Source organism: Tenebrio molitor, chromosome 8, assembly GCF_963966145.1.
Source record: "Tenebrio molitor chromosome 8, icTenMoli1.1, whole genome shotgun sequence".
Classification (NCBI taxonomy): Eukaryota; Metazoa; Arthropoda; class Insecta; order Coleoptera; family Tenebrionidae; genus Tenebrio; species Tenebrio molitor.
This window is the reverse complement of record NC_091053.1, coordinates 16,146,863-16,163,329: the sequence shown is the minus strand read 5'-3', so window position 1 is coordinate 16,163,329 and position 16,467 is coordinate 16,146,863. Positions and strand designations below refer to the sequence as shown.

Sequence of the window (16,467 nt, the reverse complement as noted above, 5' to 3'; positions counted from 1 at the left end):
TCTTCGCGACGTTTCTGCTAAGCTCCACCAAAGAAGGTAACTTCGGTTGTTTCCTCACCTCATCGTTAATCTCTCTACCGTGTTCTGGTCGCGACCAAAACTTCTTCAACGGTTCGTAATTGAAATACCCCAAAAGAGCGAAAGACGCACCGAATTCGCACTCCTCGATGGTCGCTCTCGGATTGGAGTAGAACCAGACCAAAGACTCGGGCCTGTAGACGTCACTCACATCTACATCCAAGTGGAGGAGTATTTCAAACAAAATGAATTAACCGAAGGACAAATAAACCGCTCCTAAGTCTCTCAGGTGGACTTTGAGACCGTACAAAATCATCCAAAGAGCTCTGTCTGTCACCATTTTTTCTTGTTCTTTAAGAGTCAAGTGTTCGAACTTATGGAAGAGTTGAACCAGAAATGCAATACCGCAAAAGGACTTGTCCAAGAGTTGTACCATGGTGTGGCCGTGCTTGCCCCCCAGAAGTAGATCGAGCGCCAAGTTGACACCTCTACACAGTTGGGGTAAATACCGTCGTAAGAACGCTTTAGCAACAATTAACAATAGAGAGCGTCATAAATTAAAAATAGGTAATAATTTAAATTAAGAACAATTTTGTTTTGTCTTAATATTGTTAAATTGGTGATTTAATACTGTGTCTTTTAGCAAAATAGTTGTTTTAGGTTCTCGTTTTTCTAATGTAATCTGTTTTTTTGTGAGACACTGTGTACATTAGTAACTTTAAATAAATTGCCATTTGAATTATATTTTACACGAAACAAAACTTTCTTGGTATGAACACTTTGTATTGAATGAAAGGGTTGTTTATAAAATATGATGAAGAACCAGAAATTAATTATAAATAAATAAAAATAATAAACTGAAATAACCAGGATGACACCCAAGATCGCGTTTGTCGACAGTGTCGTCAACCTAGCTCGCCAAAATTCCCCAGATTTAATCTGTCAAAAGCAAATGTCAAATTGCAGTCTCATGTCAAAAACAATTAGGAATTAATTTCAACCCCATTTGCTCCCTGCACAGTTATGGCATTATACAAACAGTTCCAGAGATACTTGGTCCACAGTAAAAACCAGTAAGTAAAAGTGAACGTGAGATGGTGCGACATAACCTCTTTGCGAACTCAGGTTATGGAGCCCTCAGAGCGCGAGAAGCTACGCGGGCCGGTCGAACAAGAAAGTGACGAACATGCCGCCGATGGACAGACCAGTGGAGAATCTACCCAAACCGATTTACGCCACCCTCAGAAAAGAACATCAGACGACGCAAGTTACGGTTATGCCGAATGGACTGAGAGTGGCGTCGGAAAACAGGTTTGGAGAGTTTTGTACTGTTGGAGGTACACTGGGAAGTGATGATTGAGAATTGGATTTAATCAGGTGAAAATTTCAGTGGTTATTGATTCGGGGTCGCGGTACGAAGTGGCTTATCCTAGTGGAGTTTCCCATTTTCTCGAGAAACTCGCCTTCAACGTAATGATTGTTGGGCAAATGTCAAAGGAATCTTTATTGAGAAAAATATTTTTAGTCAACACTGTATTATCCGGATAAGGACGAAATGTTCAACAAGTTGGAGAAACATGGGGGCATCTGCGACAGTCAAGCTTCTCGGGACACTTTTATCTACGCCGCGTCAGCCTACACCAGCGGGTTGAACGACGTCATTCAATTGTTGGCTGAGGCGACTCTGAGGCCCCAAATCACACCGGACGAGGTTGACAGCGCGCGGCAAGCCATCAGTTTTGAACTGGAGACGCTGAACATGAGGCCCGAACAGGAGACACTCCTGATGGACATGATCCACGCTGTACGTGAATAACCAAAAAATGGAAATATTCAAAGTGACAGTTGTCGGCTGTCAAAATACGCAGGTTTGCCAATATTGTCGTGAAATGTCACCGTTTCAGGCCGCCTACCGGGACAACACTCTGGGCCTGCCAAAACTGTGCCCCCAAAAGAACATCAACAAGATCGACAGGGAGCTCCTGTTCACGTACCTGAGCCAACACTACACCCCCGAACGCATGGTGGTGGCCGGAGTGGGGGTCGACCACGACAAACTGTGCGACGCCGTGCAGAAGCACTTCGTCGACAAAAAAGCCATCTGGGAGAGCGACAGGGGACTGTTTTCGCCCCACAAGAACATCACGGTGGACGACAGCGTGGCGCAGTACACCGGGGGACTGGTCCAGGTGCGTATCGCGCGTTGTCGGGGGGCGCAGTCTAAACTGTGTTGGTAGGAGGAGTGCGACATCCCCCAGTTCGCATCTGCAGGGCTTCCGGTGCTGTCGCACGTCATGATCGGCCTCGAGGGGTGCTCGCATCAGGACCCCGACTTCATCGCGGTGTGCGTGCTCAACATGATGCTGGGGGGTGGGGGGTCGTTCAGCGCTGGGGGCCCGGGCAAAGGCATGTACACCAGGCTGTACACGAACGTGTTGAATAGGTACCACTGGATGTACAGCGCCACGGCGTACAACCATGCGTACTCGGACACGGGTCTGTTGTGCATCCACGCGAGCGCCCCACCCAATCACGTCAAAGAAATGGTGGAAGTGGTGGTGAAGGAGATGGTCAACATGGCCGGCAACGTCAACGGTCAGGAGCTGAGGGTGAGTCACATAATAATAACGTGGAGAAGTTAGCGCTCAAGGCGAGGGATGTTAGAGGGCGAAAACGCAGCTGCAGTCGATGCTCTTGATGAACTTGGAATCTCGCCCTGTCATATTCGAGGACATCGGGAGACAAGTCCTGGCAACGGGGCATAGGAAGCGGCCCCAACACTTCATCAACGAGATAGGTACGAAAGTGACATTCGCGAATGTCAGTCGATGTCAAAATTGACCGACGCTCGCTTGATGCAAAAGTGACATGTCTGTCAAAATTTCGTTTGCAGAGAAAATCAGCCGGGATGAGATAATCGCCGTCGCCAAGAGATTGCTCGGGTCGCAACCTGCGGTGGCGGCGAGAGGCGACCTCCGCCGCATGCCGTCCCTCGAGTACGTCCAGGCCGGCCTGATCGACGCAGACGGCAAGATGCCCAGCGGCCGGAAACTTTCCCTCTTCCGATAAACTCACCGCCTCCTGTCTCATCCTCCATTACAAATCGTTCAGTTTGTGAATTACCCTTAGATACTATTATTGTACATATTTTTCGTATGTGAATCGTGCCCAAACAATAAAAAAAAACAAGATCCGTCTTTCTCTCCTTTATTAAATTTTTTTGTAAAAATTCATCACACATTAGAAATACACATTTTTTAGAACGTATGTCGCAGCCGGCGCCACTTCCTATGTACATAATTCGCACTTGACAGTTGACCTGTAGATGTCGGCGCCGCCGCAGCCGCCGCTCACTATTTACAAGTTGTACGTATGCATGTTAAAACTCAAACGATGATTGATCTGTTATTTAGATATAAGTTAGAAACGATAGATATTTGACAAAACGAAACAATTACATAAAATTCTCAGTAACAAACTCTACCACGCTATGGTACGACAAAATGTCGTCGGCGTACTTCTTCAGCTTCGCCAGGTACTGTCTGTGGACTTTGGTCTTCGTGTTCTTGTACCTCAACGCCGAAGTGATCGCTTTATCTAAGACATAATGAAGCCACAATATGTTAGAATAAGATTCGAAGTGTTGCCACTCGTTCCTGAAACAGAACCACCAGTCAGTCAGTACCGCTCCTGTCTCGTCCGTTTTCGTCCCTTACCCGTTACTTTTCTGCATCAACCTGTATATCTCGAACTGGTAATCCCCCTGAGCGGCGAACAGCTCGTTGTCGAGACTCAGGTCGTTGAAGATGACGACGCCGTCGAACTCGATCCTGGACAGCGTAAAGTCGATGATCGCTATCTCGACCCCGTGAGTTTCCACTTCGAGGTCCTTGTCGTTCAGTCGGTAACGTAGAGTCTTGTTTTTGTCGACGCTCGTGAGCAACACGTTCCCCCAGTGGAGGTCTCGATGTTCGAATTTTAATTGACTCTCGGCGACGGCCAAGGCACATGCAGTCTGCCAAAAAACAATTAAAAATAAAATAAAAACCACAGAACCGGTGCCGTCTACCGTACCTGTTTGAACATTGCGAAGGCTTGCAGGGCGTTGTTGAAGACGAAAGATTCCAGATCTCGTCCCCCGTTGGTCAGCTCCAGTACTATGTAGAGCTGGTCCGACGGGAAGACCTGGGGGGAGTCGTTCTCCGAACCCCTTGTCTCGTCGTACAGTTCCCACAGGTCGAGCAACCTGTCCGGATAGTTCCCCTGGGTGCACCTCACTTTTTGTACTTCCGAAAAGCCGGATGTGTTGTTCTTCTTGTTGTTTCGCAGATTGCTCAGTTCCATTGCGATCACAATTTCTGAAAGTATCTCGTCGAATTTCTTCTGTCTTTCGCCGTTAACGATTAGGTCGCCTTCGATGGGGATGACTTTCATCACAGAAGTGCCGCCATTTTGGTTTCGGTAGAGGAACACCTCTCCGTACACACCCTCTCCTATTTTCTGACAGTTCTGAAGGGCACTGCGAACAAGAACGAACTTAAAATATGCACAGAGATGAACCAAAATACTTGACGGGGCAAAAAATATCGCTTGCGAAAGAAAATTAATTTTTGAATCACACGGGCATTTCTGTTAATTTAAACTTCCCGCTGAAATTTATCGGCGGCAACGCCACGAGTGACTGAGCAGAGAACTAATTTTTAGTACTCTACTTTCTTGTAAATCACATGCATTTTAAATTTCCCGCCCGTTTTTGTCAGTAAAGTACACCAAAACAAACATGCCAAATTTGAATTTCCCGCCGCAGCGCCTCGAGCGCCGGCGTCGGGAATTAATCAAATAAACTGTCCGTCGCGGAAACCACCCACGGAAAATTTTTATCTGTCGACGGTCATTTCCTAGACCTTTATTTAGCCCGTTCGGGTCAACAAACCTCGAAACGCACTTAAATCTGGTCGCGTGATTCGAGAAAGCTGAGGAGTGCAGATGGTTCAATAAAAATTAATCGGTACAAGGTTGCGTCTGGAATAATTTTGTATTATTAGAACGCAAACGTCACCACAGAACTAGGTGAGATATTCTTGGTGCTGGACTTTTCTCCGTTTTATTAAACTCTTCAACCAACAAAAAGATCACATGTTTGTGATTGTTGTAAAAATATTGTTTGCATATGTTTTGAGTAAACAAAAATATTTTGACGTGCCTCCGACGAGCTGACCTTCACTCAACGCTCAACCCTCAACCATGTGAGGATTTGTGGAGTTATCAAAAGACCACTCAGACGAAATTTAGAACGAGCAAATGCTCCGAGTATGATCTCAAAATCGATAACCTTTGTTGCATCTCGATTAATTGGAAATCGTTTTGAATTAGCTGAAATTTATCGCGTCTGACCTTCAGTCTTCGATCGTTCCGAGCCAACTAGATTGACCCCGTTACAAAAAATCAATCACACTGTACATAATCTGTCTGTCAGTTGTTAATATTATTGCGAGGTTGTCGATCGATCATTGCCACATTTCGTTCTTTATCAAAAAAAAACATTATCTTTCTTATCGGAATTGCCCAATTGAATCACTGCGATTTGCAAAACATCATGTTCTTCTTTTTTTATTGACCACACGAACGTTTCAATGGCAAACAAAATAAACAAATTCGATTTGTCTCAATGCCACACAAATCGTTTGTCAATTGTTGGTCGCCATCTTTCAAACAATAGAATAACATTGAAATTCCTCGCGGTTTTATCGGGCGGAAGTCGAAGTTTGTTTCACCTTCGTTTTTTTTGCGCAATGAGGAACCGTAAACGCTTTTTTGGCGCAACTGTACATGGAACCGTGCGATAATTACCTGCGAGGAAAAATGCGAAAAATTTCGAGTGCTTAACGACTCTGCAATTATCAACAGTTACATCAGTTCGCGAGCGATTTATCTGAAGGATTTTTGAACGAAGCTTTCTGCAATTAAGACTGTTGTGGAGTTGTTACAAAAGAACAATAAGTGCTCGTTTTGTGAAGCTTACAATGCGATTACAGTTTTCATTGTTTCACGAGTCCGCTGTAATCCTGAGAAATTGTAATGCGCACGGTACAGCAAAAAAACATTAGAAATTATGTGGTAATCTCTCAATCAATATGATAAAAAATGTATTATTATTACACGTGCCTATTGTTTGTCTAAAGTCTTCGCATGTTTCCGACTCATTTGTTCGAAGCAAAATGACGTCAGTGTATATTCAATGGAGAGAATTACCCAGCGGGATAGCAATTTTTGCATGGAAAATATTTTTCTAAGGTTTTGCATCAGATGTGGCAAATATTTATCATTTATCAGAATTATCAGCATCAATATTTGATTAGGAAATATTTCCGCCGTTAGTCAGATTCATTTCCAGAGGTGTGTTAAGCTCACATTACTCAGCCCTGTTTATTCTATTTGTTCTGATCACGAAGTAAATCAGAAAAAATATCATTTTGTCAACAAAGCGAGTGAATATCGTGTTTCTTTGTTTTTTATTTGAAATATTTATTATGTGCTTATTTAGTAAATACATAGTAGTATTACATCTTGTTATTATTATTACCATTGTTAAGTTCAATTTGTTAAACAATTTTAATTCTTTTTCTGTCATACTATTGTTTTCCTTGCCATTTCTTTACTTATACGGTTTGTGTTTTGTTTTTTTTTTTCATATTCTGTTCATTTAGTACGATGTAATCAACAAAAAAAAAAAGGTGGCTATGGAAAAGAAATCTTCCAAAAACGTGCGGCGTAGCTTCAACCATACAAACAATTACGACGGAGAGAGGTTTAGTCAAAACTCCAACAATGTTATGTCTAATAGGAAAGTCTAGTTAAAAAATTTTTCAATCTCTTTTCAAAAAATTGGTTAGTGTCTTAAATATTTTGTGTTTGCGAGTGAAAAATCCTTATTGTAATAGAATTCACACAAATGTCAAAATTGACAGGTGACAGTTTACGTTGCACGTTTGCACAAATTTCATTTTCAATAACCGGCCTTTATCTTTTTTGTTGTTGTTGATCATGTTGCATATTTTCTCATTCCATTATTACATCTTTCTCCTCCTAGAAGTTGGCTTTGTTCCTCGAATTTCTTTAACGTCTTGCTAAAGTTTTCTCTTATCAAGTTTATCATCTATCATACAATTTCCGCTAACAGAACATTTATCTCCTTCGCATCTTTTCTTAATACGTGCTTTTGTTTGTTTTCGTGTCATATCTCTTTTAACAAAATCATCGCAATACGGAAACGTCAATTTAACACCAAGGATTCAAAAAATGTTTAACACTAGTGGACTATAATTATTTGTATCACAAAACCAGCAACTGTAATTTTGAAAATGCCAGTGCGGTTTGTGGTTCGAGGCGTGAGCCGAGGTTCCACAAGTGCAATCACTTGCAAAATGACAGTTTCTGGCCTTTGCCATCAACCTAAAACCTTTCATTAAGGAATTCACTGTTTCAAAACGATTTGGGCGAATGAAAACTAAGTAAATTTAGACGGAGGCAGAAAAAAAAAGTTTCTAGTCTGTACACAACGTTCAAATGAATCGTAGAAATTAATTACCACACGGTACTGCTGTAGTTATACCACTGGGGGTCAAGAAAATAAACAAAAACAACTTTCCCATACCATTTTCCTAGGTATTAGTTCCGGTCAAATGAACGTCTCATTACGTATTTTCTTTCCTCTTCCTTTTTCCTTTCCACTACATATTTACATTTCATTCCCTGCTTGCTGCATTTTAGACATTCTCCTGTTGCATTTTTCTCCATTATCTCATTTCATCATTTCCATTCGAACCTAACTATATTCCTACTCTTTTCAATTAATTCGTGTTCACTTTTGGTACATCTTTCATTTCTTTTATTATTTTCAGTTTTTCTACCTTGCAAGTTAGAGCATTTCCTCACATTTACTTTCGAAATTTTCTTCGATAAATTTAATTCCTCTCTTTAATTTACTTAGCATACACTTTCACAAAAAAGCTTGTTAAATAACCACAAAGAATTTTTCTGCATAAAAGAGTCCATCAACGACGTAGATATTTTGGAAACTTTTAGTGATTCCAATGAATAACCGTTGAATAACTTAACATTTCATTTTTTATTAATTACTTTAATTACAATGATAGAAATGTGATAATTTATGGTTTCCAAAGAATAATAGAATCATTAAATTACGTAGGAAAATTAATTACGAACAAACACTGTTAAATAAAAAAACATTCACATGGTATCTCTATAGGTTCTAGTTCTGGCCTGGCGAACGGTTGATTTTCTTTCCTCTTCCTTTAATTGTTTGGATTTCTCTTCCAACTACATCGTGTTTTTCAATTCTTTTGGCCTTACTTTTAACTCCTTATTCTCGCATGATGCTCATTTACTTTATTTCTCATTTCTTTCCCTTAGAAGATAATTTTCCTCGTCAAATTCCTTTTTTTAATCTTCGTGCTAGTCTGTTTTTTTATTATTTTTTTTTCTTCTTGTCTTTAATTGAACAAACGTTATTTTCGACTATTTCATTTAGTGCCTGTTTGCTTGTTTTACCCATTTTAAATCAATTTTTACAGTAAATCCTCTGAATTTGTTTTCCTTTAAATTTTTCAAAGCTACTATTTCCAAGCTTCTTCCTTGCTCTCTCTCTCTCTCTCCATTTAATTTATTTACTACTTCTCATTCATTCTCCACGCTTTACTAAATTCTTGCTCATTTCAGGACTCCCTTTTTGTTTTCTCTTCTCACCCTTCTTATCACTTAATTTTCCCCCGATTTCTTTCAAGTTCAGCCAACTTTAAACTTTACACTGATCTCTTACCCTACTTTCCACGAACAAGTTTTGTGGTTTTAAAAGCCACTTTCACTACTCCCGACATTCGAATTTTTCCCTTCTTTCGCGCCTTTTCCAAATACCCAATCTATTAACATAACTCTCATTTTTTCATTCTCTCAACATTCTCCATCCACGTAACAAATCTCTTACTCGTCACAATCCTTCCATCCATTTTGATACCAACACCATAAACAGCAAACCTGCAGATCGTGACAATACCGAATCGATGAAAATTTCTAGTCATGAACGGCTAATTACCCAACAAAACAACCTTGTCCTTGAGTTGCGAAAACAAAATCGAAACTGACACTTCACCCGTCAAACTTACAAAACAGAGTAGGCCGTGACAATAATAGACGGACATTACTGTTGTGACAAGCTGTACACCACATGTTATTATCAACAACGTACCGACGTTTCTTTCGCAAGTGTTCACCCTCAGGTGCACTTCTTTCGACACAAATTGCTAATTAACCGTGAAACGTAGCATCGTAAGGTTGCGCAACTGGCCCCGAAAAGAAAGTTCGCAGCGGGCTCGCGTCAATTTCGTGTCTTTGGGCAATAATCCGTGAAGGAACGAATCGGCGATGGATTGTCTTACCTCCTGGGGTAGCATTGTTCGAAGGGCAAGACTTCCGTCTGACCGCATCTCCTCAAGACGACGTCCTTGGCTGTGACGACCGGCGGTGGATTGTGTATGAGAGACTTCCTCGAGCTTAACGAAAGACCTCTAATGCTGTCATCCAAGTCGCGGTACTCCTTTTCTTGCACATAACCTGGTAAATGATCATAGGTCGTAATGCACATGCAACTGGCCTCGACTCCCGAACGGTAATGCATACACAGTGATAGGACGACACGCAACGTACGACGAACGCGACTGTTTGTCAAAAACTAAAAAGAAAAACCACGAGAATTTGCGTTTTTAACTTCGTTTGATGCTGATCGAGACGCGCACAACGGTCGACTGGTGACAGTGACGCCATTACGGTCACGTGGCCGCAGCGGAAGCTCGCCATTGGACGGGTATGACCATAGAGTTATAAATATGGATGCGTGGCGGAGTGGTGACGACGACGTGACTCATTCGTTTAACGGAATTGATAAGGATGTGAAAGAGGAAGTTTAATCAGTCGGTCGATCTCTAATTGCGGCTTTTGCCGAGGTCATAATACAGGTTGCAATATCCAATAATTTACTGTTCGTACGATGACAATGTCTATGGTTACGATGGCCCCATGGTCTTCGTGGTTTCGACATCATCTATCCCCGGAACAAACAATCAACAGGTTCGGAGAAACTTTGTTGGTAATTGGAAGCGTTGATGACGCCCAAGGAAAAAAAATTATTGTTGTGACGCACCAACATTTGACCTACATAATTTAAATTTTCCAACGGGACTTTATATGCAAGATGACAGCAAAAAACATTCGACATACTGAGTGTTACGTAGCCTGGTACAAACAAAACAACAAAAACAAACATTTTAAAATAATTTCTTCGGCATTTAGCAATGACAGTTATGAACATGGGCTCTCTAATTGGTAGCGCGATGTTTTGTACCTACCAAGACCGCCGATAGGGGTCTCTGAATTTTCAAATTTCTCCATTTTGTATTTCGATTTTCTAAAATTTCATTCCTGTCACACTTTTAGAATCAGTAACCGGATAAATAGAAACATAAATATGGATTTCAAAGAGGTAAATGCAGAATCGGGGGAATGAAAGAGAACGAGAAACGTCGCAAAATTTTCTTTCAACTTGAAATCTCTTCTAGTGCATGATTTGCGTTGAGAAAAATAGGAATGTTCGGACATACCTACGACTATCGAAAAAAACGAAAAATACTCTTGAGGCATTGAAGCTTTGGACAGGCAAACGATTTCGTTGACTGGGGGTGAAGTTACCACTTCTGTACCAAAACTTACAAGACAATTGTGAATTTGAAGAATTTTATCGGCAGAGAATGGGGAACTGATTGATCTTGAAAAATTGAAAAGTGGTTCTCTGAATCCAAACATTAATGAGAATTTTGTTCGTAGTTTAATGGAATTTCGTGGAAATCTTCCCTTTTAGAATAGATTCTGTCGGGTTTTTGCAGGAAGCCAAGTACAGTCGGGACGCCTGAGTGATATTTTAAAGAAAGAGTCAACACTCAATGTCAATTTCGAAGAAGAATGGGACCATTATTCCATTTTAATAGTACCGTTAATTCAACGGTAGTACTTTGTATGCCCTTAGAAATCCGGACACTTTCAACGCAGTTTGTAACAATTTCCACGATGGTTTTTCTTTCTTTTTCTTCTCGCAAATATTTTATTCATAGAAATCATCAAATGCAATATCAATACAGTCCACCATTGCTAACAAATCAACTCATCTGTCAGAGTTAGATAATCAACAACAATTGAAGATCTGGCTGCAACTTCATACAACCCGTTTTTCAGTAACACAAAATGGCTCTCTTAGGGCCAGTTTCATTATAATAAACTTAAAGTCGATTTTATCTTAACGTGACTTTAATGGATTGTTGCAACAGTATGTTTCTATGGTAAATGGAGAACTTTAAGGTTAAAGTAACTTTAGGCTGATTATGAAATTGGGGGTTAATTTTTAAGACATTTTTTTTTTAATTCAGTACATATACAGGTGCTTTTGAAATACACGTATAGTCGGGAGCAATACATTTTGGTCGTCAATGTCATTTCAAAATTTGGTTAGATTGTCAAAAATTTAAAAAAAAATCCCCTCCTGATTATGCCTATGTAAACAAAGTGTCAAAAAATGAATTAATTAATGTCATACATGATGAAGTATGATGTTTACGACCGTTTTACAATGGAGCATTTTCCATTGCGTCAAAGAATGACACTGACGACCAAAATTTATTGCTCGCGACTGTAAAGTTCATTCACGTTGGAGTTTCCTCGTCAAGGTTGAATTATTTAATTTTTTGGCAGTGTGATTTTTATTTCAATATTTTAGCTGTGTATGTCGCCAATACGGGCCGATCTTAGTAACCACGTCATGCATAGACTGTAGAAGTTATGTAAGTTATGTTATTCGCTGTCAACAAGTCAGCTTGATAGGCATTTTTTAGTTCTTGGCTACATTAAATTAAACCAATGTTCAAATTAGCTGTTAATAAAACCTTCTTTTTCCTTTCCGCCATAGTAAAATTAACCAGGAATATACGAATAGAATTTTATGCAGAAATTTGTGACTTTATTTCATACGTCAAACTAACATTCAAAATAAAAGACGTCAAATCGCTCTAACACGATAATGTGAAAATTACTAGGAAATGAGGCGCAGGTTTGCAACATGACAACAATTTGACAGGGAAAACCCAACGTGAATGAACCTTACGTTAAAACAAAAAAGAGTGCATCAGTGGCAGCACGAAGGGGAGTGGAAGATGTTATAATTACAGATGGTTCAATAAAGGTTTGCTGAACCTTTGGGAACCCTCTAACAGCTTAGAATATGTGTATTTCAAAAATATCCTGTACAGACCCGGGGGTCAACATTATCCGTCCACTCTCTAATGTGAATTCTACAGAATTGTGTGGTGTAAATTGTGTTTTGGGGAAAGTATGTCAAATGTCAAAAACATCAAATGGGATCGTGTAAACATGATATCGAAGATATTTTTATATAAAACGCAACAATACCTAATTGACGTGTGTAAATGTAATTGCAGTAACTCTGAAACATACAAAAATTGGTTGAATGTCAGTGCCAACCGTATAAAACAGAAAGTACCAAAGGCAATTCTGCCAACCTTACTTTTTGTCTAGTGGACAAATAGTAATGACCTGGACTTTACATTTATTGCATCAGCTGAATCACTTCCTGAGGAAAATTAATTCATTATAATTTACTGATAGCCTATTTTTAATATAACATTGAAAATAAATACATAAAACTGTATTGATTAATTACGAAATAATCAAGTATTTAAATCCAAAGCGACGCCCCCTTTTTGCTCCTGACAGTACTGAATTGTAAGCGCAAAATGTCTTCAAAATTGATTTATTTTGAGCGGATTTGCGTCGTTCTTGTACCAAACAATGCAAAAGAATTTATTATGTACCACAAAGAACAAAGGAGTTATCTTCTTTTTGCAGCAAGCTCTTCAATTGAAAATTCAGAACAGTGACGAGTCCACATCATTAGAGACTGTTTTTCCAAAAGTTAGAACGAAAAGAAGGAAAACTGTTTGATAGAGGATGAAATTAAAATGAAAATGATGCATCGGAAGAGTGACAGTTCAAGACCCATTTTTACATTGATTGATTGCGAGAAAAACAAACAATAAATTTAGATATTAATGAAACGAATGGGCGACTCTTCACGTACACAACACCCAATAGATCTTTGAAGTGAATCAGCCGAACCATCTTAAAGCATCATTTGAATTCGAAGGGCGTTGCCTCTCTTAATACTGTCAAAGAATGACGTTGGCAAACTGTTTTGTGACTCGTTTTCTTTTACAGCAACAGATACCGTTACTAGTCGTACCTCGACGGTCCTGTTTCGCTCACTCCATTCATTCACTCCACGAATTCGACCATACTCACTTAAACTGCTCCGGGCGTAGGTCTCCAGAATCGAACGATTCATAGACTTGCTGGCAACAGGTACGATCTGAGAAGACCTGGCGGTAACATCTTGGTCGAGTTTTCTCCGAAACAAGCATTTCATGCAGACGCAATCTGCGACAAAACAACAACGTGTACAACTCTGGACAAATTAACAACGCTCGTGTTATTACCGGCTTGACATCGTCCCGAATTCTTCACATCCAACAAGATTGAACTTCTCCTCAAGAGCGACAGCGACCTTCTGTACGACTTGCCGGGCTTGAGTTTGATCGCTTTCTGCCTGACGGCTCTCGGTTTGTTTGCTTCGGATCTGCTATTTCCCGACACTATCGATGTTTCCACGATGTCCGGCAAGTAGGAAGTGTTTTTTGCAAACATGGGCGTGCTAGTCGTGACACTTCTCTTGTTATTGTTGGGTGTACTGTGCATCAGAAGTTGTTTTAGCTTTGGTTGAGGTGAGGAATAAGAGTGATCGTGCCATATATTCTGATATGTTTTGGCGACTGATCTGTCGCGATCTAAACCAACGTCACTCAAGATGATTATTTTCGCGGGCTCGGTTGCTCGTCTCGGTGTCGAGTCTTTGGGAGGTCTGATTCGAGGCGAAGTGACACGCTGTGATCTCCTCGCGGGCGCCTCCATCGCACTTCTCGATTCGTCTAAACCGTCACGTCTTTTGACAGTCGACGGTTGTGTCGCGTCTTCCACCTTCTTCTCCGAAGATACTCGTTCGAATTTGATCTTGCCGGTCTCGATTGGTTCGCAAAAGAGACTGTCATCACTTATTGTAATGTACGAGTCGTCGCTCGTCACACTATTCTGATTCGAGTCTCTTTTTGACTCGTCTGCGGCACAACTTTTATACTTTTCGCTCCGTTCGTTGCTCTGATCGCTGTAATAACTCTCCATGAAATCGTCAAAGTCTTTCAGTTCCACTGTCAAAACCTTCGATCTCTGCTCGGGTATCTTCGACTTCGGCAATTGTACTTCGTCGTTTTGGGTCAGTTCTTCGGTCGTATAATTTCTCTTGCCGAGTGACGATTCCGAACAGGCAACGCTACTCACGTTGCTAGAATGGCTGTAAGACACTTCCTTTTCCGATAAGATGTCGTCGGTAATGTTGATGCACTGAACGTTTTTTTTAATTTTTGATTTTCTGCTGCTCGAGGCGACGTCAGTTTTTTTTCTGTTGCTGACAGAGCAGAAGAACACTTTACGTTTTCGCAAAGTGATAAATCCTTTGTTTTCGTCAGTCGAAGAATTTAAAGACTCGGTTCCACAACTCTTGATCGAGTTTCTTTGAGAAGTCTTTCTGTTGACTTCCCTTTGTGGTGATCTTTTCAGAGAGACTGTCGACCGTTTGTTGCTCTTTCTTTTGATTTGGGGACTCTTTTCCGGACTTCTTGGCGCACTAGATGTTCGCCTCTTGTCTCGAAGACTCCTCTTCGGTTCTGACGAGTCTTTGTCTTTTTCTTTCTCGACTTGTCGATTCTTTTGCGACTTTGAAGAAAATCTCGTCGGTTTGAGCACCACGCTGCTCTCGATAATCTGTCCGCGCAGTCTTTGACTCCTCCTGGCCCTGCAGCTCCTTAAAGCTCGCTTATTGTAGATTTTCACTGAACTTGGAGGAAACTCAGAATTTCGACTTTTATTGACGATTTGCTTCTTCGCAATTTCTAAACTAATTTTCCCTCCATTTGTCGTCTTCCTACGTCTGTTGTTACTCTCTGCAATCAAAATCTCTCCAATGTGTTTCTTCTTTGCGATCAAATCCATCTCCTCCAACAACTCTTGAATCTCACTGGACTCTTGACTCGAACAGGACTGTTCCTCTCGATTGAACCCTCTGAAATCTGAAACGATCTGTTCTTTTTTGGATCTAGATCTGGTCCGGCGCGACTCGATGATGTCAGAAGCTTTTAAATAAACTTTAGGTTGGCAACTCAACTTCCAATCTTGACAGAGCCTCTTGGGCTCCTCACCGATCAATATCGACAACTTCCGCCGTCGTCCGTTAACGTCGGCTCCAAATTTGCCACCCGCGCGCGTCGAAGGCCCCGTCGGAGTCTCCCCCGTGTCCAAATTTGGGAAATTCTCATCCCACTTTCTTATTTGGTCGTAGGATTTCTCTATCAATTTTGACGAGTTTGAGGAGTCCGACTTGGTTATTGGCGAGATCGAGTCGGCTACAATTTTTCTAACAGGTACTGTGACGCACGGAGTGCTCGAATGAACAGTTTGTCTCTCTCTAAATGTGGCAGAAAAAACTGGTTCATAAGCTGTGTCTACATGATCATTGCTCATAACCTCATTCTCTGTAATTTTTGGCAGCTTTATGTAACTCAAAGAAGAGACACTCACCACTTTATTTTCTATTTCTATGCACAAACTGTCAGTGACTGGTTTGTCCAGAGTTGAACTTTTACTCAAGGGGGCTGAACCCTCTTTCGACGCGTCCGACAATTCCGATATAACGGCACTCGCCTTCTTGTGCTGCCTTCTCGTCATCACGGGCGAGTGAAAACTGACACTCACTTGTGCTATTCGGCCCTTAGACACATCACTCTCTGAAGAATTGTTTCTGACCAAATTGTCTATTTTAACTTCATTGTAGACCTTCCCTTTGAGAATCTTGTCGAAGGTACTGTTCGGTTCTACTGTGAGGGAGTCGCCTGTGAGGTAAGTTTCCGTTCTGGGAGGCAATTCCTTCACTTCCAACTTGGCTTTCTTCTTTCGACACCTCAATCTTTTTGAGAGATTCTCTGCGAACAGAGCGTTAATAGCGTCAACAGATTTCGAAGTGTTGCTTATCTGAGCCCTGCTTCTTTTTTCGTAAGTTTTCAAAGGCTTGTGTGACGGCATTATTTATTTATTTTCATTGAATTAACTGTTCGACGAAAATAAACATTTCACTTTTGACAGCACACACTACTCCACTGCTACCAACCGCAGCGTTCGATTTTGACAGTCTGTCAACAGTGACAACAT

The 16,467-nt window shown here is 40.9% G+C and overlaps 2 protein-coding genes and 1 long non-coding RNA gene across 3 annotated transcripts; 2 read left to right on the top strand and 1 right to left on the bottom strand.

Annotated features, from left to right (window-relative positions):
• Positions 1-931: 931 nt before the first annotated feature.
• On the top strand, positions 932-3,215 carry LOC138136173 (mitochondrial-processing peptidase subunit alpha). The gene is made up of 8 exons (XM_069055231.1): positions 932-1,091; positions 1,144-1,355; positions 1,409-1,488; positions 1,544-1,822; positions 1,923-2,207; positions 2,256-2,627; positions 2,683-2,815; positions 2,912-3,215. Exons 1-8 carry the CDS (start codon positions 1,042-1,044, stop codon positions 3,085-3,087), a joined length of 1,587 nt encoding a protein of 528 aa, XP_068911332.1. The 5' UTR covers positions 932-1,041; the 3' UTR covers positions 3,088-3,215.
• Haspin (haspin) lies at positions 3,210-16,418 on the bottom strand. Its single transcript, XM_069055221.1, has 6 exons — positions 13,650-16,418; positions 13,456-13,590; positions 9,474-9,648; positions 4,093-4,537; positions 3,735-4,033; positions 3,210-3,674 (listed from the first exon to the last, which is right to left on the bottom strand). Exons 1-6 carry the CDS (start codon positions 16,339-16,341, stop codon positions 3,473-3,475), a joined length of 3,948 nt encoding a protein of 1,315 aa, XP_068911322.1. The 5' UTR covers positions 16,342-16,418; the 3' UTR covers positions 3,210-3,472.
• LOC138136185 (uncharacterized) lies at positions 9,905-12,805 on the top strand. The gene is made up of 2 exons (XR_011161199.1): positions 9,905-10,573; positions 10,650-12,805. It is a non-coding gene; the product is annotated as an uncharacterized lncRNA (long non-coding RNA).
• Positions 16,419-16,467: the final 49 nt, after the last annotated feature.